Genomic DNA, 26,363 nt, shown 5'->3' on the forward strand with positions numbered 1-26,363 from the left:
ATTCATGGAGCCCACAATGCTCCCATGTTCCCTAGTTTGAGAGCCAATGAACTATAGCTGTGCCGTCCAGTACAGTAGCCACTAGCTACATGTGGCCATTTAAATCTAAATTAGTTCAAGTTACAAATTCATCCTCTCAGTCGCAAGCACCGCACGTGTGATTAGTGGCTACCACAATGGACAGCGCAGATAAAGTCCATTTGTATCATTGTGGAAAGTTCTGGACAGCACTGGTAGAGACATTGTGGTCAATTTACTTTATAAACTAATACACTTTTTTTTTTTTTTTTTTTGCTGTACGCGGGCCTCTCCCTGTTGTGGTCTCTCCTGTTGCAGAGCACAGGCTCCGGACGCGCAGGCTTAGTGGCCATGGCTCACAGGCCTAGCCGCTCCGCAGCATGTGGGATCTTCCCAGACCGGGGCATGAACCCATGTCGCCTGCATCGGCAGGCGGACTCTTAACCACTGCGCCACCAGGGAAGCCCCCAATACAATTTTTTAAAGCCCATTTATTTTGGTCACCAAAGACTAGCAAATTAGTCTCTATTTTTACTAAGTTATATGTAATATTGAAGCTAAATCAGTCTCAGGCCAGGTCCTTTAGTAAGTAAGGTTCTGCATTTAGTTTGAAAAGCAACAGTTTATAATACCTTGCCCTTCCTCCTCTCTGTTGGTTAAAGTATACTCACTTTTTGTAGTTCTTTGGATTGTGTTTTAAAAAATTCTATGAATCCCTTCTACAATAGAAACAATTGGATAATTGGAATGGCAGGAAAGAATTTCATGCCCTGACGTCAAAGTCAAACTACTGTTTGTATCTTCTAGGTGTCTATCAGGAATACTTCAAAAGTTTTTTCAAAGATAAACCAGTAGATATATCAGCACCTTGCAAAGCTAAACTTGCTTTGCATTATCCTTTTACGGGCTCTGTTCATCAAGTTTCTTCCCCCTGTTATCCAGATTGTTTCTATGACAGTTATTGTAAATTTTTTTAACTTTTATGGCTTAGGTTACATTAAGTTATTCGGGCTTGCATTTGTCTGCTTGATTTCATTTTGCTTCCATTCTTTCCGTCTTTTGTTTCTGTAGTCGCTAACTTACTTATTAACATCAGCCAAAAAAGAAATTGAACTAATGTCAGAAGAGCTGAGGGGTCTGAAATCAGAGAAGCAGCTTCTTGCACAGGAGGGAAATGCTTTAAAGTTAGAAAAAGGTTCACTTTTGTCAAAGCTTGTAGAGGTGGAGGCCAAAATAACTTTACTTCAGGAAGACCAACAGAAGCTGTGGTCAGTAAACGAAACTCTTAATTTAGCAAAGGAGAAAGTCTTAGAGGAAAAGCAAGATGCTGAAAAGCTTTATCAGCAGGAGCAGCTCAATAAAGCAGCTTTGGCTGTTGAGAGAGAGAAATTACTTAAAGAAATCAATAACGCACAGGAAGAACTCTTGAAGATGAATATGGAAAATGAGTCTTTGCAGGCTTCCAAAGCAAGCTTGCAGGCACTCACAGAGGAACTCCAGTTCAGCCAAGATATTTTGATGGCTGAGTCTAAGAAGAATCTGGAAGAAAAAGATCACCTGGAGGATCATATCAAGAAGCTTGTAACTGAAAACCTTGCGTTGGCTGAAGATAAAGATGAAATTATTCAGAAGCTTCAGAACGCCTATGAGGAGCTAGTGAAAGATCAGAAAAACTTGGTGCAGGAGATGGAAAATCTCACAACTGAGAAAAAGTCAGCTTTGGAGAAACAGTCAGGTCTTGATAACATGTGCATAGCCTTAAAGGTCGAAAGAGACCATCTCCTCCAAAACAGCAAAGATCTGCAGTTTGAGAAGGACATGCTGCTTCAAGATCAGGAAAAGCTGAATGCCAGCCTGGAGGCTGCCCTCCAGGTCAAACATCTGCTCAGCACGGAAGCCAGTGGGCTCCGCGCGCAGCTGCAGGAGGCCAGCAAAGCTCTGAGGGAGGCCGAGCTGGAGACTCTGCACCTTCAGGCCACAAACACAAGCCTCACCAAGCTGCTGGAAGAAATTAAGACCAGTCGGGAGATCACAGACTCCGAGTGCATCCAGCTTCTGCATGGAAAAGAAACCTTGGCCTCGTCTGAGAGAAGGCTCTTGGCCCAAAAAGAAGAACTTCTAAATGAAAATAGGCTCATCACTGAAAAACTCAACAAATGCTCGGAAGAGGCTGCCCACATCGAGATGAACCTGAACGAGAAGATCACTCACCTAACTTCTGAGAAGGAGATGGTTTGTCAGAAAATCACTAAGCTCAAAAAGCAGCAGGATCGTCTCTTGAAAGAAAAATCTGTACTGGAAATGCAAAATACAGATTTACTTGCAGAAAGAGAGAATTCCATCAAAGCCATAGAAAACCTTAAAAAGAAATACGATCAAGAGTCTGCAAACAGAAGAATCATTGTGCACGAGAAGATGAAACTGCTCCGTAATCTTGATGCTCTGAAGAAAGAGCTTCAAGAGAGAAAAAAGGAAAACCAAGAACTCGCAGCCACCAAGTGTGATCTCGCTTTGATGCTGAAAGAGGCTCAAAATGCCAAAAAGACTCTAGAAAAAGAACACGCTAACATACTGCAAGCAAAGGAGAGTTTGAACGCTGAACTCAAGGCTTGCTGTTCCGAAAAGAACATCTTGCTGAAGGATGGGTTGAACCTGCAAGAAGAGTGTCAGAAGTTAAATGAGAAGATCCACATGACGCAGCAGTCCCTAATCCTGGAGAAAGAAGCCAGGACCCAGGACAAAGAGTCATCCTTGTATGAAAACAACAGACTCCACGGGAGAGTGGCGCTCCTGGAGCAGGAGGTGGAGGCTCTGAGAGTGCGCACCAAGGAGCTCCAGTCCGAGAACTCTGTGCTAATCCAAGACAAGACCAACTCAGAGCAGAAAGTGGCGGAGATTGTTAAGGAGAAGGAACTCTTGAGTGCAGAGACGGCTCAACTGGCCACCAACATAGAGACTCTGAAGAGCGATTTTGCTGCCTTATCCAAATCCAAGCTGGAGCTGCAGGAGCTGCACAGCTACCTCACCAAGATGCTGGATGACCTGCGGCTGAACCACGAGGTGACCCTGGCCGAGTGGGCCAGGGTGATGCAGGACAACAAGAACCTCCTGGCTGAGAAAAGAGAGATGATGCTGAAAAAGGACGAGCTCCTGAAGGAGAAGGAGAAGCTGGCCGAAAGCTACTTCATCCTTCAGAAAGAGATCAGCCAGTTGGCCAAAACCAACAGCCATATCTCAGACAACCTCCTAGAATCTCAAAATGAAAACCGTATTTTGAGGAAAGACAAGAGCAAGCTCGCTCTTAAAATTAGAGAGCTCGAGACTCTGCAGTCCTTTACGGTAAACTGGGAGGTTCAAGTGTTGAGCACCTGGCCTAACCCTGTGCACTAACCCTGCAGTGGCTGAGGGATTTGTCTTCATTTCTGCAGAAGGAAACCCACCCCATTTAATCACTGGCTTAGATATCTCAAGCTCTTTGTCACCACCTGAAAGGGCAACTCTTTACTAAATGTCTAATTGCAGTTGTCCCTCTCCATTAGAAAAAATTGCAAACTGTGAATAAAAAGGATAGATTTTTTTTTTATGTAGGGAGAACTTTTTGTGAAAAAGGCAACCGTGGTTCTTAAAGGCTTAAGAACAATAGTAAAATGGGCACATGTTAAAACAAGGTATCTTCTATGTGACTTTTAATTGTTTCGTTGTGTGTATTCCTTCCGAATTGGAAGATTCCAGGGAAACCTCCACAGTTGGTAACAGGGAAGGTATAAAGGCAGAATTGCCATAAACTTTATTAGACCACATGAAATTGTAAGCAAGTGCCTAAAAAGATTTTAATTCACTTAGGTGATTTTCTTCAGTATCTTATCAGCTGAGGCTTTGTTTCCATATGCGTGTTATCTTTTTTATTCACAGCCATGCTTATGTTCATTACCTACAGCTTCTCATCGACTTTGTCATTCAGGGCTTCTCATTAAACACTTGAGCCTTACACTGTAATTGCCCAAATAATTTTTATTTTTGAGAAGTTCCCAACCTAAATTCCAAGTGATCTCAAAAGCCCCAAATTTGAGATAGCAAGAATAGTATTTTAAATTTTTAACAATAAATATGATGAAGAGAAAAATTCGGCCACATAAGGATGTTACTCTTTATTATTGCTAAGCATTTCTCTCCAACGTGAGTCAGAATAGTGAGCACTGTTGTTAGTGGAACTTGGAACTTAGAAAATGTAGGTTTAGAGGGGTCTGAAAATACACAAATTGCATATTACAGTTGGCCTGTTGAAAACATGGCACAAAAAGGGTCTATAACTTTGTTCTGCTTCAGAGTAAAGACCTTTGATGTCTTGGTCTGTCTGCTTCGGCATGGGATCAGTGACTGGCTCACCGTCTCTGTGTGATTCCCTTCACCACACAGACCCTGAGCCCTATGGCCTGAGTGTTAGTCACCTCCCCGGGTTGGTGAGGGGTGCCCTCATTTCTCACAGTGCTTTCTCGTATTTAGGCTGCTCAAACAGCAGAAGATGCCATGCAGATAATGGAACAGATGACCAAAGAGAAGACGGAAACTCTGGCCTCCTTGGAGGATTCCAAGCAAACAAATGAAAAACTGCAGAACGAAGTAATCAGATTTAAATGGCTTTTTGTACAAAGGACAGCTTATCGACTTCACGGAGTGTTTGATCACTAACTCAGGATTGTTTATTTTTTGAAGTGTGGCCTTACACAGATTTGATCTATGTTAGTGGAGTCGAACGTACACCCGGATGATAATATTAAATAAAGTGTATTACTTCATTACTTATTTAGTAGGATCAACCTTTAAAAAAGGAGGGGAAAACCCTAACAGCATGGCTTTCTGTGATAACTGTTCAGTGATAGAACTAATGAGAGGAGGTACCGATAACATTCTCCAGCTTTTGTATTTTTTATCTTAAATCACATATGCTTTTTTCCTCAACTGTCTCCCAACTTTGAGCCACTGAATTCCATCCCGCAGCCCTGAGTTTGACATAGGCCTTTTTCTTGGCCTAATTCAGTACTGGTTCCCTTTTGTCTCATGTTGAATCAGTCACTTCTGGGTCTTGGATAGATTTGCGGCCTCAAGATAATTTTGATTCTGTCCAGAAGTAGCATTTCTTATTCTTGCACCTTCCTTTGATTCCCAGTCCCCCCACCCCCAGCTCATACCAACCCTTTCTTTCTTTGGAAAGCTGTTACATAAATCTCAAGCAGATTGCTTCGCCGAAATAGTTATGTGAAGTTCTGTAGAACTTGAAATGCTTTTTAAAGCGAGAGTCAGGTAAGAGGTTAAGAAATTAAAGCCAGGGAAAATCCGGATAGCCGCATTGAATAGCTACTGTAAAGATCAGGCCTTCTCACGATGGAAGGTCAATGATTGAAATCCATAAAGACATGAACATTTTGAGATAATTATAGGGTAAATAAAACTTGACATAGAAAAGGGTATGTTTATAAACTTGATGACTAATAAGAACCTGCTGTATAAAAAAATAAATTTAAAAAAATTAAAAAAGTACGTTTAGGAATTGACAGTCCTAACAGAAGAGGACTTAAGCTGAAAATATAAAAAAAGCATCAAAAATAATAGATGATAACCAAAATTAGAAGCTAAAATAAATGAGAAGATTTTAGGGTATGTCTCTAACCTTTGAAGATAGATTCAGGGAGAACTGTGTGCTTCTAAACCATACCCCTTGTAACAGCCAGAATACAGACTGGAGGAATCAGTTTTTGGACCCACTGAACATTCCATGAATCTGGAATGTTAGGGAGCATTAAAAGGGAGATGGTGGTGTTAAAACTAGCAAGATACTTTCTAGGGCTCCTGACTGGTAGCAGGTGACAGAACAGAAGTACCTTTGGCTGTAGGAGATAACTATAAAAGTCCTAGAAAGCCAGCAAGGCACCAGAAGCACACCCTGTGTAATGGATTGCCCGTGACGAGCTCCCCATCCTTGGGGGATGCACACCTTGAACTCCAGCCACCTGCCAGAGCCTGTGGTTGGACATCCCCGCTCATTCTAGTAATGTGTCTGGCTTTCCCACCAGGGGCCAGGACCTAGGCTGGCTATGTCCCCCATGGGCAGGTGATAGGGCTGAATGTGAGTGAGTGCTTTTCAGTCTCACTACATGGCCTTTTCCTTTTTAGATTGAAGTTGAGATGAATAACTAAATCTTTTCCCATCTAAAAATATCCCAATAATTTTTATAATGAGGACCATATTGCGGCCTCAAGATAATTTTGATTCTGTCCAGAAGTAGCATTTCTTATTCTTGCACCTTCCTTTGATTCCCAGTCCCCCCACCCCCAGCTCATACCAACCCTTTCTTTCTTTGGAAAGCTGTTACATAAATCTCAAGCAGATTGCTTCGCCGAAATAGTTATGTGAAGTTCTGTAGAACTTGAAATGCTTTTTAAAGCGAGAGTCAGGTAAGAGGTTAAGAAATTAAAGCCAGGGAAAATCCGGATAGCCGCATTGAATAGCTACTGTAAAGATCAGGCCTTCTCACGATGGAAGGTCAATGATTGAAATCCATAAAGACATGAACATTTTGAGATAATTATAGGGTAAATAAAACTTGACATAGAAAAGGGTATGTTTATAAACTTGATGACTAATAAGAACCTGCTGTATAAAAAAATAAATTTAAAAAAATTAAAAAAGTACGTTTAGGAATTGACAGTCCTAACAGAAGAGGACTTAAGCTGAAAATATAAAAAAAGCATCAAAAATAATAGATGATAACCAAAATTAGAAGCTAAAATAAATGAGAAGATTTTAGGGTATGTCTCTAACCTTTGAAGATAGATTCAGGGAGAACTGTGTGCTTCTAAACCATACCCCTTGTAACAGCCAGAATACAGACTGGAGGAATCAGTTTTTGGACCCACTGAACATTCCATGAATCTGGAATGTTAGGGAGCATTAAAAGGGAGATGGTGGTGTTAAAACTAGCAAGATACTTTCTAGGGCTCCTGACTGGTAGCAGGTGACAGAACAGAAGTACCTTTGGCTGTAGGAGATAACTATAAAAGTCCTAGAAAGCCAGCAAGGCACCAGAAGCACACCCTGTGTAATGGATTGCCCGTGACGAGCTCCCCATCCTTGGGGGATGCACACCTTGAACTCCAGCCACCTGCCAGAGCCTGTGGTTGGACATCCCCGCTCATTCTAGTAATGTGTCTGGCTTTCCCACCAGGGGCCAGGACCTAGGCTGGCTATGTCCCCCATGGGCAGGTGATAGGGCTGAATGTGAGTGAGTGCTTTTCAGTCTCACTACATGGCCTTTTCCTTTTTAGATTGAAGTTGAGATGAATAACTAAATCTTTTCCCATCTAAAAATATCCCAATAATTTTTATAATGAGGACCATAGAAGTTTGGTACCGACATTGCTAAATATCATATCCTAAATGACTAGTCTTTGGGGAAGAAAGAGGTTTATTTTCATTACAGAGAATTAATCCTTGCTGATGGCATGCCTTTGCAATTTCCTTTTGTTTTTTTTTAAGATGGATTATACATGAATAGCAAGTTCAATGATAAATTTTGAGAATTGTATACAAGGTGAAAGAAAACTTTTGCTTTAATTTATGTAGCAATTTAGTTTGACATTTTGGCCAGGTGTACAGGACATGTCTAACGTAAGGGGGAGGTTGCAGTTTATAATAGACTTGATGATTTATAATCTCTTCACCCAGGTGATCTTTTTGTTTGTTTGTTTTGCAAATGACTAATTTCACCTTTCTAATGCACCTTTTCATGAATGATTTGTCTGTCCAGTCATGTGATTGGAAAATGAAATAATTTCATCAAGTTTTTTTCTCTTGGTGTTTAAGTTGGATACACTTAAAGAAAACAACTTGAAAAATATGGAAGAGCTGAACAAATCAAAAGAACTTCTGACTGTAGAGAACCAAAAAATGGAAGAATTCAAGAAAGAAATGTAAGTTTACCTCCTTTGAGAGAAATTATGGCACTTACTTAAAATTGCAAAAGGGAAAACAATGCTGATTATTTTTAGAATACTTGACAAGTACGTAGTCAAAAGTAATAGTCTCCCTCCTGCCCCCCAAACGCTGTTGCAAACCCTAGAAGTCACCTCTGTAACGTTACACTGTGAAGTCAGAACTATAGCTAAGTTACAGGATCAAAATGAAATGTGTGCTGGCTGATGAGTTAGGACAGCTGGAATTCAAATGTGACTTGGTTAAAGCCTTGTGAAAATCCAAGGGGAATCAGAGCTTTTTAAAGTAGTATGCTTACATGGTAGCTAATCTCAACATTAGGAAACATCAGACCCTTTATTAATCAATCCCTCAAAACTCTTTCTACAGGGAAAAAAAAAAGCATGCACTTTTGAGATTATCAGTAGTCTTGATTTTTAAGAGTAATCTAATCTTCTGGTGTGGAAATTAAAAGAGCAGAATTTTGGGAGACTCTTTCCAATCAAGGTTTACCCATCAGTCTGCTGCCTAGATTTCAGGCAGACAGGCTGCCCATGTTTCCTTTGTCAATACCACCTTTCGAGTTTGGTTCTTATCATCATTGCAGGTGGTTATTTATCTGGCATTGTAAGTGACAGTTACAGAGTAGATTTCATTTTGCTTATCTGTTCTGAGAACTACACTGTATCAGCCATGTGAACCTAAAATTTAAAGCCAACAATCTGGTGAACATTTGAGTATGTCCTTTGTTCTAGGTACAGTTAAGGATACAGTCTAGGAAGGATACAAAGGTGAATTGTTTGTGGACCCTGCCCTCCGAGGGTTTGTATTATTTATTTCCAGTTTTGATCAAACGAATAGATGAGATTCAAACACAAACAAAAGCACCAGTTCCAAACTGCTGTTCCCAAGTCACCGTCCTCAGTACTATGTGATGATCAAGCTCGGATTAAATCAGTAACTATGTCCGGTTCTTCTGAGAGCTCTTAAAATCCTCCTAGAAATGATCTCATCCGAGCTGCTCATCTGAGGGGATGGACAGCTCATGACGTTGATGATGGATCCTTTCGTCAGTCTTAGTTTTAGTGATGTTTCTCTAGGTGGTGTTTAAACAGCTCCCAACAGTTCCTTTTGCACCGATGTGTACATGCAGTTATGGTGATCGGCCACCAGGAGAGGCGTGAATCTCCTGGTCTGCCAAAGGCAAAGAGCACAAATAGAAACGGTCACTGTGATAGGAAAAACGAATTCAAATCAGTTCAGAGAGGGTGGGTTCAGCTACAGTTCAGGGTCACACACACCCCCCACCCCCCACCCCCCCGCACCGTGACAAAGTGGAGCTGCTCACCGGAGTGTCTGGAGCCCATCATCTGCATCACAAAAGGCAGCTGGTGAGGGAGGATCTGAGTGTAGGGAGAAGATACCCTCACCACGCCCCCTCTGCCATCACCCACCTCTGAGCTCTCTGGGCTGCGCTGGGTAGTGGAGGGGCGGGGCCAGAGGGGACCCAGCCTTGGGTGGAATTCCTGTTTCCTGCGGAGCTATCTGGGAGTCTCCTGTAAGGGTCATCGCACTGGTCTAGCGTTGTGTCACTCTCCTCAGTCTCTCTGTCATGTCCCCCACCCCCGCTCAGTGTGCCGTGGTCTCACCTCTGCCAAGAGGGAAACTCTTTCTGCGTGCCCTTTGAACGACCCCATGGAATAAGGAAAGCTCAGCCTTGTGCCCGCGGCCGCAAGGGAGCCGGAGCAAAAGCCTGTGGGCTGCGCTGCCGTCCACCTCGCCGGCACCTTCCTCCCCGGGCCCAGTTCCCGGGTCTCTGATCCCTGAGGGAGGAGTTCGGGCCAGGGGAAGCCAGACCACAGGGCAGACAGTGCCTGTGCTGGTTCTGATTGTCCTGGCCCAGCAGGGCTGCGAGAATTGTGCCTTGTGCCAGTAACTTGGCCGGTCAAGGCCGGGACTCTTAGCAGGACGGAGGGGCAGTGGGAGACACAGCAGTGACGTACGTGGGAAGCTGCTGGAGGGAGGTGTGAGGAGTGGGTTGAAAGCGCCCCCCACCCCCAGTGACTCATTGTTCCCTGCCTGAGACTTGGCCGCATTTCAGGGACCAGCTGATATAAATGTACTGTGTCATGAGAGCAGTGCTTCTTAAAAAGAAAAAAGCAGTCATTTTACTGTTCCTTAGTCTGTTCCCCAGGGCTCTGGGCTAGGGAAGGAGCAGCTGTTTGTTTTTTGAGGTTTAGCACATACCTGGGATCTTCATGGCCTCTAGAGCTTTTCAGGTGTTTCTCTTCACCTGCCAGGACACCTATGCAGACCCAGGAGTTCTAACGGGAACCACTTCCTACAGAAACTTGCCCTCGGCCCTGGAATCCCGGCATTTGCAGCTAAATGTTCCTTTTCCTCTATGTCACTTACTCAGCTGGTTTTAGGAAAACTTGATTTTGGTGAGCCAGCTCCTGTTTTTAGCTGGAGAGAGAGAATAAAATGGTTTCTTTCTGGTGTGTAATTTTTGACTCTCAGCGAAAACGATATAAGCCATCTAATTTTTGCCTTTAATTACTCACCGGGCACAGTAATAAATCTAGAATATATTTAGCATGGTAATTAATAGGTTTATAATAGATTCCTAAGTGGAATGTCTGCAAGTCAATATTAGCAATGTTTGCCTCTCAGTTTTAAAACTGTGACAGTCTCCTTTTCTGTTGCAGGATATCTATCTTATAATGTAGAAAGAAAAGCATCTTTAAAAATTGGGAGAATTATATTTGTAGGTATTTTTAGAATTATTCCTTAGACTATGTCCAGAAGCTGGGCTGTTAGAGCCTCCTTCTTCTATGGAATGTACATACCCCTCTGGTCTGAAGAAAACTGGAAAGAGGTGTTTCTATATTCAAATCACAACTGAGGTCTGTCTGCCAGTTTTAACTCCAGTTCTCTTGGTTCTACAGCTTACTTGATTTGGGGCAAATCTTTTCACTTACCTGAGCTTCAATTTTGTCATCTTTAAAATATAAATAATAACATTAACTTCCTTGGGCTTTGAGGATTAAATGTACATGAAATCGTTTTGCAGGTTTTAAAACATTGAACAAATATCATTTTTATAAATCTTAGGGCATCTTGATATTTCTTTGACTCCTTGTTTTAATTTTCTTTACTGTGGGCTCTTAACAGAAACCAAGGATTTAAAAAATTTTAAAGCATGAAAATCTTTAAAAGAGAACAGGATCTTGAACTTATCACTGACAGGCCACACAAATGCTGAAACCAAATAGCCCCTAATGAGGGTGGTGACCACTTGGGAGTAAAAGGTTTGGCTTCTGATGATTTCATCATAAGTAAAATCTTCTGATTTGTCAAGAGCTGATGGATTTTGGCCAGAAGATGAACTTTAGCTGTAGTGTGCGTGTGTTTTGATCCATAATTAAAATCAGGCCTCCCAGCTTTTGAATGACTAATTACCTGAGGCTAAAATTCCTTCTCAGTTTTTCTTCACTTGCTAAATAAACATCTCTGTAAAATGCCAAATTTAATGTGCTAAGAGGATTTTTGTGTAGACATCTTCCCCTGTATCTTCATGAGGTCAGCCCCATAGGTATGTTATAGGTACATGGAGAATTAAAAATCAAGAAAACTGAAGATGCCAAGCACTGCCACCCATTAGACAACTGAAGTTAAAAATAGATGTGTTCATGCATCAGCAGATGGATTCATACCCAGATGACTTGATTCAGAATTCAGCCACGTATGATAGCTCCCTAAATGGAATGTAGCCAGCACAGACTTAAAATTCATAATTGCATCAGAACCTTCTATGGTATAAAACTAAAATCCAACAATCAAATAAACTATTTTCAATGTCCACGTGTAAAGGATAATTTGGGATGTATATTTGCAATTAAGCTTAATAATGGGAAGATGTTTAATAAATACATTTACCCTGTTCACATTTTATATGCTGATATTCATGGTATAATATGGTTAGCAAGCTGTATTTTTATTTGCTTCTTTTAATTTCAAGTTAGCAGTATGGAAAGAATACAATCAAAACAAAACACTTGTTATGTAATTAGAAAGCTGCATTTCCTTTGGGCATTTCACCTCTAATTGTCCTGAAAGTATACCCAGGTTCCCGCCAGCACTTGATTCTGACAGATACTGGCAAATGGAACCATCAGATATGCATTTCTGCCAGAAAAAAAAAACAAAAACATTACAGATTTGTACAGTTAGAACAGTGCCGTGACAGCAAAGTAAATCACTTTATCAACATGATAGGTTTAAGTATAATTTTCTAATGGAAGTAAGGGGAATACTGACCATTTCATCTGTCATTTATTTTAGAGTGACCCTGCTTTTTTGTATGGGGAGTACTTAGAAGTGGGGTAAGTGTGGGTGATGAGAGAGTGGATGTAGTGTTTATCAGGTTTGAAAAAAAAAATGGAATACATGCGAGCAGCAGTCCTCCTCCTGAGAGGTTAAAGCCATTTGGCCCCTCCTGCACGTAGAGAATGCTGCCTTCTGTTGTTATAGAGCCTATCAGGCACGTGACCCAGATATATTTTCCTTGGTGCTGTGAAGCTGGTCGTCTCCCACAGTTTCCTTGCCTGTCTTGTTTCTATGGTAACCCTGCACTCACTGTCCTTGCAGAGAAACCCTAAAGCAGGCAGCAGCTCAGAAGTCCCAGCAGCTTTCAGCCCTGCAAGAAGAGAACGTGAAACTTGCCGAGGAGCTGGGGAGAAGCAGGGACGAAGTCACAAGTCATCAAAAGGTCAGTGGGCGTTGGGTGGGCATTCCCAGCCCGGCCACGCTGGTGTCTGCTGCTGTGGGCAGGGCGCTCGGAGGCTCCTCAGAGAACGTGCTCCATGTGGTGGGGTGGTGCAAATGGGATTTCAAGTCACCTGTGTTCTGTGTCTCCTGGTTTTCAAGCGTGCTGCTGTAGGACTTGGGTAGGAGTGAGTTGACAGGTCCTTTAAAAACAAAACCAAAAAAAGCGCTGGGAACTTGCAGGCAAGTAGAAAATAAGATCTTTATCAGATGATCTTATGGCAAAAATGTATTTAAATGGATAGGGACAGTATCTCTTCCCTACTGCTTGGGTTTCAAAATTTTTTTTTCTCGAAGGTTTTTTTTTTTCTTTCATCAAAATTGATTTTAAGAAAAAGGTTCCAAGAAGACAGATTTGGTGTGAGGGTTGGCAGCTGTTTCTAAAGAGGACTCTGCTTTTCTTTAAATTAAAAAAAATGTTTAAGCATCTCCTAATGGAACTGTGTCTACATGTGCACTTGTGTGCATTGGTGTACGGAACGTGTGTTACACCTGGAATGAACGATAAGCTAACCACAACCCACTTGTTTCCGTATTTAAATTACAAAGGCTCCTGACAAGTTTATTAAACACTGAAGCAAAACTGATTTTAAAGAATGCTGTATTCTGCGTTTTATTCTTGAATCAAAACGCTAGGCTGTTAGTCACGTCTGACCTCAGAGCAGAAGTCCCCCAAAATGACATTTTTAAGAGAATTTTACTGTGTGGTCATTATTTCTGGCTTTGCGCGTCAAGGGGAAAAGAATTTTTTTTCCCCAAGCATACTTTGCAAATATTAATTCTCATTTGGATGGAGTAAATTGAGTGTCCATTGACGTGGTGCCATTTGTAGTGAAAGCGCTCTTCAGAGAGTTGATTTCGTACTTGAAAGTCTTCGTTAGAGCTTTCCACTTCACTGGAGAAACGGCCCATGTCTCCAGACTCCAGGACAACAGTGATACTGCTGGTGATAGTAGCTCCCATTCAGTGGCTCTTATTTTACTGTGTGACAGGTACGAATACATGATAGCTGTCCTCTCGGTCTTCACAGTAGTTCCATGAGATGGCACTGTCCTTACCCCCACGTGTAAAACAGGAAACGGAAGCCCAAAGAAGGTAGTAATGTGCTCAACCTCGTTCAGCCAATAGCATTGGGAGACGTGTGTCATTTTCTGATTTGGGTCAGGAAAAGGATCAAAGGGGGTTGACGTAAATAGGGTTGCTGCACTCTGCTTTGGTCACTGTGTGAGAAAGCGGGATTCATGGAAAACAGAAGCCCTTTGACCAGAGCGTCTGAAACCCTGTGGGTGCCTCTGACATCAGGGTGTCTGTAAGGACTTGCAAGGGAAGGATCTCGGCCAAGTGCTGAGTCTCTTCGTCTCCTTTTATCTCATCTCACTGAACGTCTTTGACGGAGAGCGTGGAATCCACCAATGGGAAGAACACACAGAGGTCAGCCTCCTGTCTCACGTTTTGACCTTAACCGGACTGTTGATTACATTTCTTGTTTCTGTCACTCAGAACCGGAAAGACTAAGCGGGAAGCATCACGATTCCCTGGGCAGAGGTTTTCAGGGTTCCTCTCCATCCTCCAGCCCTTTCTCTTTTGCCTTGGTATCTGAATTACCTTCTTTTTGAAAAGGTCTTGGGACTAAACATTTGAAGCTCAGTGACTTCGAAGAATGTTAGAAAGCAGCACCTGCAAGAAACAACCAGGGCAGTGACTTCCCTTAAAAGCAGGGGTTGTTTGGCCCTCTGTAGGGCCCTGTGTTTACTCTGGAGAGAGAAACAAGCGGCCGTGAACTAAACCATGATAGGCTGTGACACTAGAGATCGTGAACAGTGACGGTGGACACCAAGGAAGACTGCAGATACTGCTTCCCTGGACGTGTCCACGTTGCAAGAGAGTGGAGAGGATCCCCCCACTTAAAATAACTTAGAAGCAGCCTTAGGCTAAAGAAGACCGATTAAATCATCGGCTTTTGTTACTCTTACTACATAATCTCCAAGAGTCTAGGGTGCTGCTTAATTATGTAAAATCACGAATTTCCACTTTGTTACTTGCTGCAGTTGAGCCGAACTATTGATCAACTTTGTTCAGAAATATACTACAGAGTTTGGCAGAAACCCTATTTTAAAAAAAAAAAAAAAGAATTTTAATTGTAGTACTATAGACATAGTCAGTGTTTCATTTCTAAAGTGAAGACAGTGGAGGACTGTAGTCCAGTGGGTGAGACTCCACGCTCGCAACGCAGGGGGCCTGGGTTTGACCCCTGGTTGGAGAACTAGATCCCGCGTGCCGCAGCTGAGACTTGGCGCAGCCAAAATAAGTAAGTAAATAAATAAATATTTTAAAAAATAATAAAGTGAAGACAGTAGAGACTAGATTGACATGGGACAGACCCGGGACCCGAGTTCCATCCCGGTCCCTTTGCTCAGCACCACATTCGCTGACCGTGTACTGAGCGGATTGCTCTGCCGCTGTTTCACAGAATCATCACCACATACCTGAGACAGTAAGGTTATCTTGTAGGACGAAAGGAAGCTGAAGCTGAAAACTGAAGCAGTTCACCAAGGACACAGAGCTAGGCAGCGGAGGAGCTGAGATCAGAACTCGTGTCTGACTAACTCGTAAGCCTGTTTGCCTGCTCCTGTCCCTTACAGAGAATAAAACTTATTTCTATGTACTTCGTAATTATTGTTAAAATTAAAAGAAAAAAACCTTCTGAGCTAGGAGTGGGGTAGGTGGGGTCAAACAGTACTATAAAAATATACTTGCAGTTCTACCGTTAATTTTTTTCTGCCTCAAATATTTATTTTGCTTAGAAAACCCACGAGATTCCAGAATCTGTTCTGCATCTTTTTTTTTGGCCTCGCCACGTGGCATGTGGGATCCTAGTTCCCCGACCAGGGATCGAACCCACGCCCCCTGCAGTGGAAGCACAGAGTCTTAACCACTAGCGTGCAAGGGACATCCTATCCTGCATCTTAAGACTCTCACTGGGAATATGGGCTAAGGATTTTGATTTCCTTGAGAAGCCATCTTCATGAAGAGGGCTATTTCATTTCCTGTTTGTCATTTGGAAGTCAGATTATTTGTTGAAATAAAAGAATCCCTGCTCCCCTGTGACAGTGGTTTTGTAGAGCATTCTCTCTATCACCTTAAAAGGTGATGAAGGAGTCCCGAAATTAAGAGGGCTAACAGTGAGCAGGACAGGTTGGTCAAAGGCATGGAGAGTGATGATAGCTTCTGTGCTTTCTTAGAAACCCTTGTCTGCCTTGACTGGCAAGCGGGTGCCATGTCCCCCGAGAGGAAGTGTTTGAACAGTTGTGGGGCTTACCTGCTCGCTGGCAGCCCTCCAGGGTGGAGCTGGCTAAGCCAGAAGCAGAGCCCCGTGTGCGCACTCCTCGTTGCCTGCCCCATCAGACCCTCTCCTTTCCTCTCTAAGTCCCCTTTACCCAGTAGGGTTTTTCCTTTTAAGAGGGGAGGGGAGTGACAACCAGGGTCAGTTAGGGTTGTGAGAAGCAGAAGTGTTGGAGTTAATCTGGCATCGCCTGTGACAGAAATCTTCATAAAATGTCACGTAGAGCGCCTCGTCTTTTAAAAGAGTCTGTATTAGATTGAACCTATGAAGTAGCTATTGTTCTGCAGTTTCACATGGTTCAACCTAATAGCTCACGTAATTTAGCCTTTCTTATGACTGATGGTTTTGAAGATTGTCATTATAATTGCTGTTGACAGTTTGCTCTCACACTGTTTCCTTCCTGATGTCCTGACTGATTTCATGCTGCTTTGGGTTGGTTTTGGGGGTGTGTGTGTGTGCGTGTGTGTGTTCAAATACACGTAACATAAAATGTACTGTCTTACCCATTTCACAGTGTACGATTCAGTGGCACTCAGTACATTCACAGTGTTGTACCACCATCACCTCTGTCTAGTTGCGGAACATCTTCATCACCCCGAAAGGAAACTCCACTTAAGCAGCCACTCCCCATCCCTCCCTCCTCCCAGCCCTTGGCAACACTAATCTGTTTTTTTCGCCCCTGTGGATTTGCTCATTCTTGATGTTTCACGTAAATGGCATCATACAGCGCGTGTCCATTTGCACCTGGCTTCTTTCACTGAGGATAATGTTTTTGAGGCTCATCCACGTTGCAGGCTGTGTCAGAACTTCGTATCTTTTCGTGGCTGAGTCGCATTTTATTGAAGGGATCGACCACGTTTCATGTATCCGTTTGCTTCAGGTGTCTCGGCCTCTTTCTCCACTCAGACTGTCCCCGTCCCTCCTGAAGCCTCCACCCCTGCCTGGAGCTGCTGCGTCTCATCGCGCCTTCTGCCTTCGGGTCTTCCCGCGGATGGGGAGATCCTCCTCATTTCTACATTTCGCCACACCCTTCACACTTGCAGCCCTATCTTCTCAGCTTATCTTTACTTCCAAACTTTTAGTGTTTGTTTTCTGCCTTATTTCTCACTCCCCTTTCCTTCCCCAGCCCTTGCAGTCGGCTTCCTGCTGCCGCAGTGCACGCCGGCAAGGACTCTGGCTTGAGCGGTCGCTTCCTTGCGGCTGTACGCACGTGGCTCTTTGCACGCTCTGTAGACGGTGCGCACCACCATCCACGTTCAAACGCTCCTCCCCTGGCTTCCTCCACACCTCACGTGTCTCCTGCATCTCCGGCCGCACCCCGTCCCTGGCCGTTTGGTGTCTGCTTGTCCGTCTCTCCCCCTCCTCCCCTACTCGTGCACTGTCCCTCACTGCTGGAGGCCCGTGCCGCGTCGTCACCTCTCGTCTGCAGGTGGCTGCTTCCTTCCCCGGTCCGGGTCACAGTCTCCTCGGCTCTCTGCGCGTGACCCTCGGAGCCGGGTGTGTGGTCCACTCAGGCTCTCTCCCTGCACAGCTCGGAGACAGTGGGCCTCCTAGAGCAGGACATGCAGGTTTAACGAGTGAATGAGTGAACGGGTGATGAAATGACTGTCTCGTCTTTAGCCAGGCCCTCAGGTCCCGTTTTACAGCGTAAGATATGGAGACTGTGTGACCGCTCTTTCTGCTTTCTTCCAGTCCACTTACTTCCAGTTTCATGGCTCCGTTGCAGAGCTGTGGTTGCCAAAAGCCAGTCACCACACGAGCAGGACATTTGCTCTGTGTGTGGATGGTGGACTGTACAGTGAATTCGGGCAGGGTCCCGTGGTGTCAAGCTTAACGGAAACCGTGCAGAGCATTATTTCTTCTCATAGAGAATACTAAAAATAATCAGAATGATGTGAGTTCTTCTATAGAAACAGTCACCTTGGGGAGTCAGTTTTGAAATGTCTGATGTATCATTGCCAAACCTCACATGTATTCTCCTCTGTGAGGGTTGCAGATACACTGAACTATCACTATGGGAATAGCGCTGGTTTTTCCCCTGGTTATTTGCAAAATGAGGTCATAGTTGGCTTATGGAAACTGGACAGATATGAGATGGCTCAGTAACTGTATTTCATCAACACCTCTTCCTAACAGAGGTTATAACAGATACAGTATACAAAAACCTGGGGTTATAATCTAAATTGATCCATGAATCACTGCCTGCCTTTTAAATAAACCTGCATTCCCAGACCTGAATGTTTAGAAAGGAAACACTGTTTTTAGCTTGTCGTGTTTTATTTTGGAAAAGTAGTGTCATGGGCCATCAGATTTTAATCTGGAGTTGAGGTGGGGTGGCCTCCGGGCGAGTAGGGCCGAGTGAAGCTGGGTCACAGAATCTCTCTCCCGCTGGCCACACCTAGTGAAATGAACACACTTCTTCACCTGTTAAAAACACCTTCAGGAAAATCCAGCAAAGCCAATCAGGTTCACGCTGTAAACGTGGAAACTGACAACCAAGAAAAGAAAATTGTCCTGTGACTCTGTTTGAAACTGTTCACAGTGGTAAGAGAAAGGAAAACAAATAGCAAAATCCCCAGAAATTTCCCTCTAATTCTCCCCATCCCCATGCCCAACCCAGTTGGGAGAAAATTAGACTGAAGAAGTGAGTAGGCAGTCAGGGAAAAATCTTTGAGGCCAGCGCTGCTTCTGCCACCCAGCCCTCTACCAGAGCAGGAAAAATGGCTAGTTGTCATTTTCCGTAGCCCGTCTAGCCGACAGGGTGGCTTAAGTAAACAGGGGTGGGTGGGAATGGGTGGGTTTTTACTCAAATGATGATAAATTCACAGGTAGGTAGTCCCCGTGGGTCCAGCCACTCAAGAATGTCCTCAGGGAACCCTGCCCCCGCTCTCTGCTCTGCTGCTGTCCTCAGCAGTTAGTTTTCATCCTCTCAGCCTCAGTGGCTCCTACACCCCCAGGCACTGCAAAACTTTCCGGGAGGAAGCAGGCGGAAGGACAAGTGGGGAAAGGCAGAGCGCTCCTCTTCACGTGGTTTATCTTTTCACTTGGAGAGGACAGTTCAGATCTCTGTAATAGTGTCACCTCCAACCACGAGTGAGGCTGGATTCCTCGAGGAAGGGAAGGAAACAGAGGAGGTGAGAGTAGACGTTGAAAGAGCCAACTTGTAATATCTGCCTGGAGCTGAAGCTGAGCACACACTCCTTCAGGAACAGAGTTGCCTCTTTTCTGATGCAGTAGATGAGATGTAGGACACTAAAGGGAAAAGCTCAGAGAGACACCTCCAGCAGATCATATAGTCACCCGAACAGCACTCTCCCCACCCTTGCCCCAGGTCCCTCTGGCTAGAGAAATATATAGACTGCAATGCCCGATTTTTCAGTTGTAGCTTGGAGGTCTCAGATAAAGTAGGAGGGGCATAAAGGAAAATTCATTTACATTACATGTGAGCAAATAGAAGGTCTAGGTAGAGCAGCCCAGGGTAAGATGAACAAGTGACTCCATACTGTACCAAAAGAGGAAAGAAGAAAAGAAAAGAACCTAGGAATCCAAAGAGAGATGAGGGATTCAGGTCATGAGAAAACATTACCCAGAGTAAAATAATGCTTTGTGTTATATAAAAGCTTAAGTGATGTAAATAAAACAACTCTTCAGAGAGAAGATGGTAAAATGACACTAGCTGAACAGAGAGGAAAGAGTTAAGGAAACAAATTGAAGACCAAAACCAAACCATATCAGAACTGGTAAGTACATCAGAAACAGACCTAATGAACGTTTCTGAAAATACACAGAGAATTCTTCAGGTCCCCAGGCAGAAAAAGCAGATTCCTTATAAAAAGGAGAAAAAATAGCCCACTGCAGCCGCATTCAATGCCAGAAAACAAAAAACAAAAAAAACATAGTGCACTGTTTCCAAAGTCCTAAGGGACAGAAAATATGATCAGGAACATCATATCCAAGCAATTATTATTCAGGTAAGAAGACAGGTGTTTCCAAACTTGAAAGAACTTAGAAGCTATAGCATCTATGAGTCCTTCTGGAAAGTAGCTGCTACTTGCTGGTAAAATTTGGCCAAGCAGGACATGACTCAATATACAGGACTTACTAGCTCAGGAGAAGCCTGGCAAAGGGACTGGAGGTGAGCACTAAATCCAGGTTAATAGACACCTAAGCTAACAGTTTAGGGAATCACAGATGAGGAACAGAGTTGTGATTTTAACTTTTTATTTGGAAATCATTTCAAGCTTTGCAAAAAGTTGTAAAAATAAAACACAGAATGCTCACGTAGGCTAAGGATTTGTTTTTACCTAACCACAGTGCAGCTGTCAAATTCAGGAAGTTGAACACCATTATCTAATGTATGGGCCCTATTCCTGTGTAGGCAGTTGTCGGTGATATCCTTTATATCGATAGTTTTTGTGGGTTTTTTTCCCCCCAGTTCAGGATCTAGTCCAGGATCATGCGTTCCATTCATTGACTCAGGTCTCTTTAGTTGTCTTTATCTGGAATGGTTCTTCTGCCTTTGTCTTTTATGACTTGACTTTTTTGAAAACAGGCCAGTTATGTTGTATAAAATCCTTCATTTTGGGTTTGTCAGGTGGCATTTAGGTTATCCATCTTTAGCAGGAAGACTAAATAAGTGATTACCATTTCCTGGCCGGAGGCAGGTGATGTTGCTTTATCCTATTATTGGTGATGTCAATTTTGATCATTTGGTGAAGGTAAGCTTAAAGCATTTGCAAGACAAAAAGAAAACAAATCAAAGACAAAGGAGAAAAAAGAAAAATATACAGAGAGAATATAACTAACAAAATTTGAGGTGACAGAGTTGAAAGAACGTGGAAGTATGCAAGCCTTCTCATTTTTATATCAGGGTGATGTTTGATATTATTTAAAATTAAAATTAACTTATACCTAAGAAAATGATATTAACATCTATGTTTATTAAAAAATATATTCTACTTAAAAATTTTACAAAATAAATGTATAAGCCTAGTGGGAGTTCTTAGAAAGGAATATATCTTCGTGGTAAAGAACATTTTTCTGCCCTCAGCCATTTTCTTTTATTTACTTTGATTTTTCTTTCTCCTGTTAAATTCAAGTCAAATTAAATTTGCTTCTTTCTCCCCCCTTTGTCCTTCTTGCTCTGTGTACATGGAGAAGTGTGTCTGGGTGTGCGAGGCAAGACAGCTAATGTTCATTGTTTCTTCTCTGAAAGGGCTTGTCCACAGAATTGACCAAATCCTCCTCTCCTCTCTCCTCGTTACCTTCACCACTTCCAAGAGCAGGAGTCTGTGTGGGAGGCGAGACTAGAAATCCGCAGACACAGGGGATGGGGATGTGTCTTGTGCTGTCAAGGTAGCGCCGCTATTTTGGACCTCAGAACACTTGCTCAGAGAAGAGGCTGAAGTCGCCCACACATGAACCACTTCCCTGGGGAAGTCGGCGAGAAAAGCAGCAGCTGAGCGCCAGCTCGCTCAGACTGGCTGAGCAGAGAGTTCCTCCTGTGAGAACCCTGGTTCCTCAGTGTCACTGCCAACCCACACCCGAGGAGAGCACCAGCTTACCGGTTCTCTGACCCGGTCGTTTACGCGACACGTAGTTACTGAGTGCCTACTGTGTGCCTGCCTGTGCTCCAGAAATGGAGGAGACAGCGGTGAACAAAAACCTGCCCATCCTCCCTCCGTCGAGTGGTCTGACTGTGTAATGGTTCCGAACTTCAGCACATCCTTCACTTCACACAAGCTAGTATTTTTCTTAAGTGATAGATTGAAAACAAATTACCCACCATGTTTATTGTATTATAAGACAGTTTTGTGGCTAGATCAGCTGTTTGAGATTTTCTGGTCCGGTGTTCCCCAAATCATGGTCACTTGTATACTGTCTTCACCGTAATGTTATCTTCTTAATATTTTTCTGTAAAATAACCCTCGCTTTTATTCAGCCTTTTATTACAGAAAGTTTCAAACACGCACAGAAGCAGAGTGAGCAGAACAGTGAATCCCCATGTACCCCACTCCAAAGGCAGTCAACTCTTGGTCACTCTTGTTTCTTTCTTTTTTTTTTTGTTTTCTTGGCCGCACAGCCTGTGGGATCTTAGTTCCCAGACCAGGGATTGAACCCGCACCCCCTGCTGTGGAAGCGAGGAGTCTTAACCAGTCACTCTTGCTTCAATTCTACTCTCACTCACCCTCCACACCATCATAGATTAATTTGAAGCAAATCCTAGAATACTGTCATTTTATCTGTAAATATCTTTGTACCTCTAAAAAATAAAATCCCCCCCCATTTTTTTTGGCCATGCTGTATGGTTTGCGGGATCTTTGTTCCCAACAAGGGATTGAACCCGGGGCCCACGGCAGTGAAAGCGCCGAGTCCTAACCACTGGACCGCCAGGGAATTCCCTATTCCTTTTAAATTGTAATGTTATTTTATAGTGTTTATTTATTTTTACTTGTTGACAGTTTGCTTTATTTATTTATTTATGGCTGAGTTGGCTCCTCGTTTCTGTGCGAGGGCTTTCTCTAGTTGTGGCAAGCGGGGGCCACCCTTCATCACGGTGCGCGGGCCTCTCACCATCACGGCCTCTCTTGTTGCGGAGCACAGGCTCCAGACGCGCAGGCTCAGTAATTGTGGCTCACGGGCTCAGTTGCTCCGCGGCACGTGGGATCCTCCCAGACCAGGGCTCGAACCCGTGTCCCCTGCATTGGCAGGCAGATTCTCAACCACTGCGCCACCAGGGAAGCCCTGTAATGTTATTTTAAAATTAAAAATAATCATACATGTTTGTAACATGAAACAATACAAATACATACCATTTCAAAGTTATTACTCCTCCCATTGTTGTTTCATGGAGGCACCATTATAAATGGTTGGGTGTACCTTTCCATACTGCTCTTCATGTGTGTAACAGCATATACATATAGTTTGTTTTTTACAAAAGCAATATTGTATACACTACTCAAACTCGCCTTTTCCCCCGAAGTTATATTTATTAAGGTATAATTTATGGGCCTCCCTGGTGGTGCAGTGGTTAAGAATCCACCAGCCAATGCAGGGGACACGGGTTCGAGCCCTGGTCCGGGAAGATCCCACATGCCGTGAAGCAGCTAAGCCTGTGCACCACAACTACTGAGCCTGCGCTCTAGAGCACGTGAGCCACAACTACTGAAGCTCGCGTGCCACAACTACTGAAGCCCGCGCGCCTAGAGCCTGTGCTCTGCAACAAGAGAAGCCACCGCAATGAGAAGCCCGCACACTGCAGCAAAGAGTAGCCCCCGCTCGCTGCAACTAGAGAAAGCCTGCGTACAGCAACAAAGACCCAACGCTGCCAAAACATAAATAATAAATAAATTTATAAAAAAGAAAAAGGTATTAAAAAAAGGTATAGTTTACATAAAATTCACCCTTCATAGGTATATGGTGTGATGAGTTTTGACATATATATATATAGTCATATAATATACCCCAAAATCAAGATTTCCTTCACCCCCAGAATTTCTCTCATGCTCCTTTTATAGTCAATCACTTCCCAATGCCTGAAACCATTTCTCTCTTTTATGGTGCTATAGTTTTGCCTTTTCTAGTAGGTAACATAAGGGGAATCAAAATAGTATGTAACAACAAAATATTAGCAAATTAAACCCAACAGTGTTTAAAAGGAGGAATGATAGATTTAAAACAAATTGCTAGCTTGTGTGAAGAAAAATACTAGCTTGTGTGAAGTGAAGGATGTGCTGACGTTCGGAACCGTTACACATACTCCTGCTTTTGTAGGCTCAGTCAGACCACTTGACTGAGGGAGGAGCAGCAGTTTTCTGTTTTGTTCACCGCCGTCTCCTCCATTTCTGGAGCACAGTATACAATTCCACGACCAAGTAGGATTTATCCCAGAGATGCAGGGCTGGGTTCAGCACTTGAAAATCAAATAATGTAATCTATCACATCAACAGACTAAGGAAGAGAAGCCACGAGATCATATCAGTAGATACAGAAGAAGCATTTGAAAAAGCTAACACCCATTGTGATAAAATCTGTCAGCCACCTAGGAATAGAGGGGAACTTCATCAACCTCGTAAATAATACCTACAAAAACTACTGCTGACATCGTACTTAATGGTGAGAAACTCAAAGCTTTCTTTCTAAGATAAGAAACAAAGCAAGGATGTCCCCTCTCACTACTGCTTTTCAATATCGTACTGCTAGTCCTTGCCAATGCAGTAAGAAAAGGAAATAGAAGGTATACGTATTGGGGAGGAAAAAGTAAAACTCTTTGTTCACAGATCACGTGCCATAGAAAATCCAAAAGAGTGACAGACTCCTGGAACTAGTAAGTGATTATAGCAAGGCTGCAGGATACAAGGTTCAGTGTACAAGAGTCAGTCACTTTCTTATGTCAAAGCAATGAACAAGTGGAATTTGAAATTGAAAACATAATACCATTTACGTAAGCAGCCCCCAAAATGAAATACGTAGGTAAAAATCTCACAAAGTATGTACCAGGTCCATCTGAGGAAAACTACAAAACTTTAATGAACAAAAGCAAAGAGCTAAATAAATGGAGAGATATTCCATGTTCACAGATAGACTCAATATTGTCAAGATGTTGGTTCTTACCAACACAATCTGTAGATTTAACACAATCCCAATCAAAATCCCAGCAAGTTGTTTTATGGATATTGACAAACTGATTCTAAAGTTTGTATGGAGAGACAAAAAGACCCCAAATAACTCAGTATTAAAGAAGAGCAAAGTTGAAGGATTGACACTACCCAACCTCCAGACTTAGTATAAAGCTGCGATAATCGAGTACAGCAAAAGGGTAGACAAGTGGATCAGTGGAACAGAATCAAGCGCTCAGAACTAGACCCACATAAATATAGACAGTTGATCTTTGACAAAGGAGGAAGGGCAATACAATGGAGCAAAGATCACCTTTTCAGCAAATGCTGCTGGAGCAAGTGGATACCCACATCCCAAAAGTGAATCTAGACACAGGTGTTATGCCCTTTATAAAAATTAAGTCAAGATGGATCATAGACTTAAATGTTAAGTGAATAACTATAAAACCCTTAGAAAATAACAGGGGAAAACCTAGATGGCCTTGAGTATGGAGGCGACTTTTTAGATACAACCCCAAAGACATGATCGTGAAAGAAAGAATTGATAAACTGAACTTTCTTAAAATTAAAAACTTCTACTCTGTGAAAAACAACATGAAAAGAATGAGAAGACAAGCTGCTGACCGGGAGAAAATTTTTACAAAAGACACATGTAATGAAGGACGGTCAGCCAAAATATACAAAGAACTTGTAAGACTTAAGAACAAGAAAATGAAGAGCGCAATTAAAAACTGGACAAAAGACCTTAACAGACACCTCACCAGATAAGACATGTAGATGGCAAGTAAGCATGTGAAAAGGTGCTCAGTATCAGATGTCATTAGGGAATTATAAGTTAACAGTGAGATCATACTACACACCTGTTAGAATGGCCAGAATCCAAAACTCTGGTAACACCAAATGCTGATGAAGACGTGGAGCAACAGAAATTCTCATTCCTGGCTGGGAATGCAAAACGGTGCAGCTGCTTTGGAAGACAGCTCTGCAGTTTCTTACAACACTAAACATGCTCTAACCATATGATCCAGTAATTGGGCTCCTTGGTATTTACCCAGATGAACTGAAAATCTATGTCCACACAAAATCCTGTGCATGGATGTTTACAGCAGAGTTAATCACAATTGCCAAAAACTTGGAAGCAACCAAGATGTCCTTCAATAGGTGAGTGGATAAACAAAATGAAGTACATCCAGATGATGGAATATGACTCAGCACCAAAATGAAATGACCTATCAAGCCATGAAAATAGATGGAGGAACTTTAAATGCATATTACAGAGTGAAAGAAGCCAATTTGTAAAGGCAGCATACTGTATGGTTCCAAAGATATGGCATTCTGGAAAAGACAAAACTATGGGGACAAAAATATAGTGGTTGTGAGGGGCAAAAGGGGGAGGGAGTGATGAATAGGCATAGTACCAAGGGTCTTTAGGGCAGTGAAACTATTCTGTACAATACTACAATGGTGGATACATGTCTTTATCCATTTGTCAAAACTCGTAGGATATACAACACCAAGAGTGAACCTAATGTAAACTATGGAAATTTGGGTGGTAATGATGTGTCACTGATTGTAACAGATGCACCGC

At 42.9% G+C, this 26,363-nt stretch overlaps 1 protein-coding gene across 3 annotated transcripts in view; it reads left to right on the plus strand.

The window, feature by feature from the left end:
• Window positions 1-26,363, plus strand: part of CLIP1 (CAP-Gly domain containing linker protein 1) — an 87,114-nt gene that overhangs the window by 44,820 nt on the left and 15,931 nt on the right. For all 3 annotated transcript variants that reach the window (XM_024758486.1, XM_024758487.1, XM_024758488.1), the window contains 3 exons: window positions 4,522-4,638; window positions 7,880-7,986; window positions 12,638-12,758. In XM_024758486.1, coding sequence (XP_024614254.1) covers window positions 4,522-4,638; window positions 7,880-7,986; window positions 12,638-12,758 — 345 coding nt within the window. The remainder of the gene's footprint in view (window positions 1-4,521; window positions 4,639-7,879; window positions 7,987-12,637; window positions 12,759-26,363) is intronic.

This window comes from Neophocaena asiaeorientalis, unplaced genomic scaffold (assembly GCF_003031525.2).
Source record: "Neophocaena asiaeorientalis asiaeorientalis breed wild unplaced genomic scaffold, Neophocaena_asiaeorientalis_V1.1 scaffold77, whole genome shotgun sequence".
NCBI lineage: Eukaryota > Metazoa > Chordata > Mammalia > Artiodactyla > Phocoenidae > Neophocaena > Neophocaena asiaeorientalis.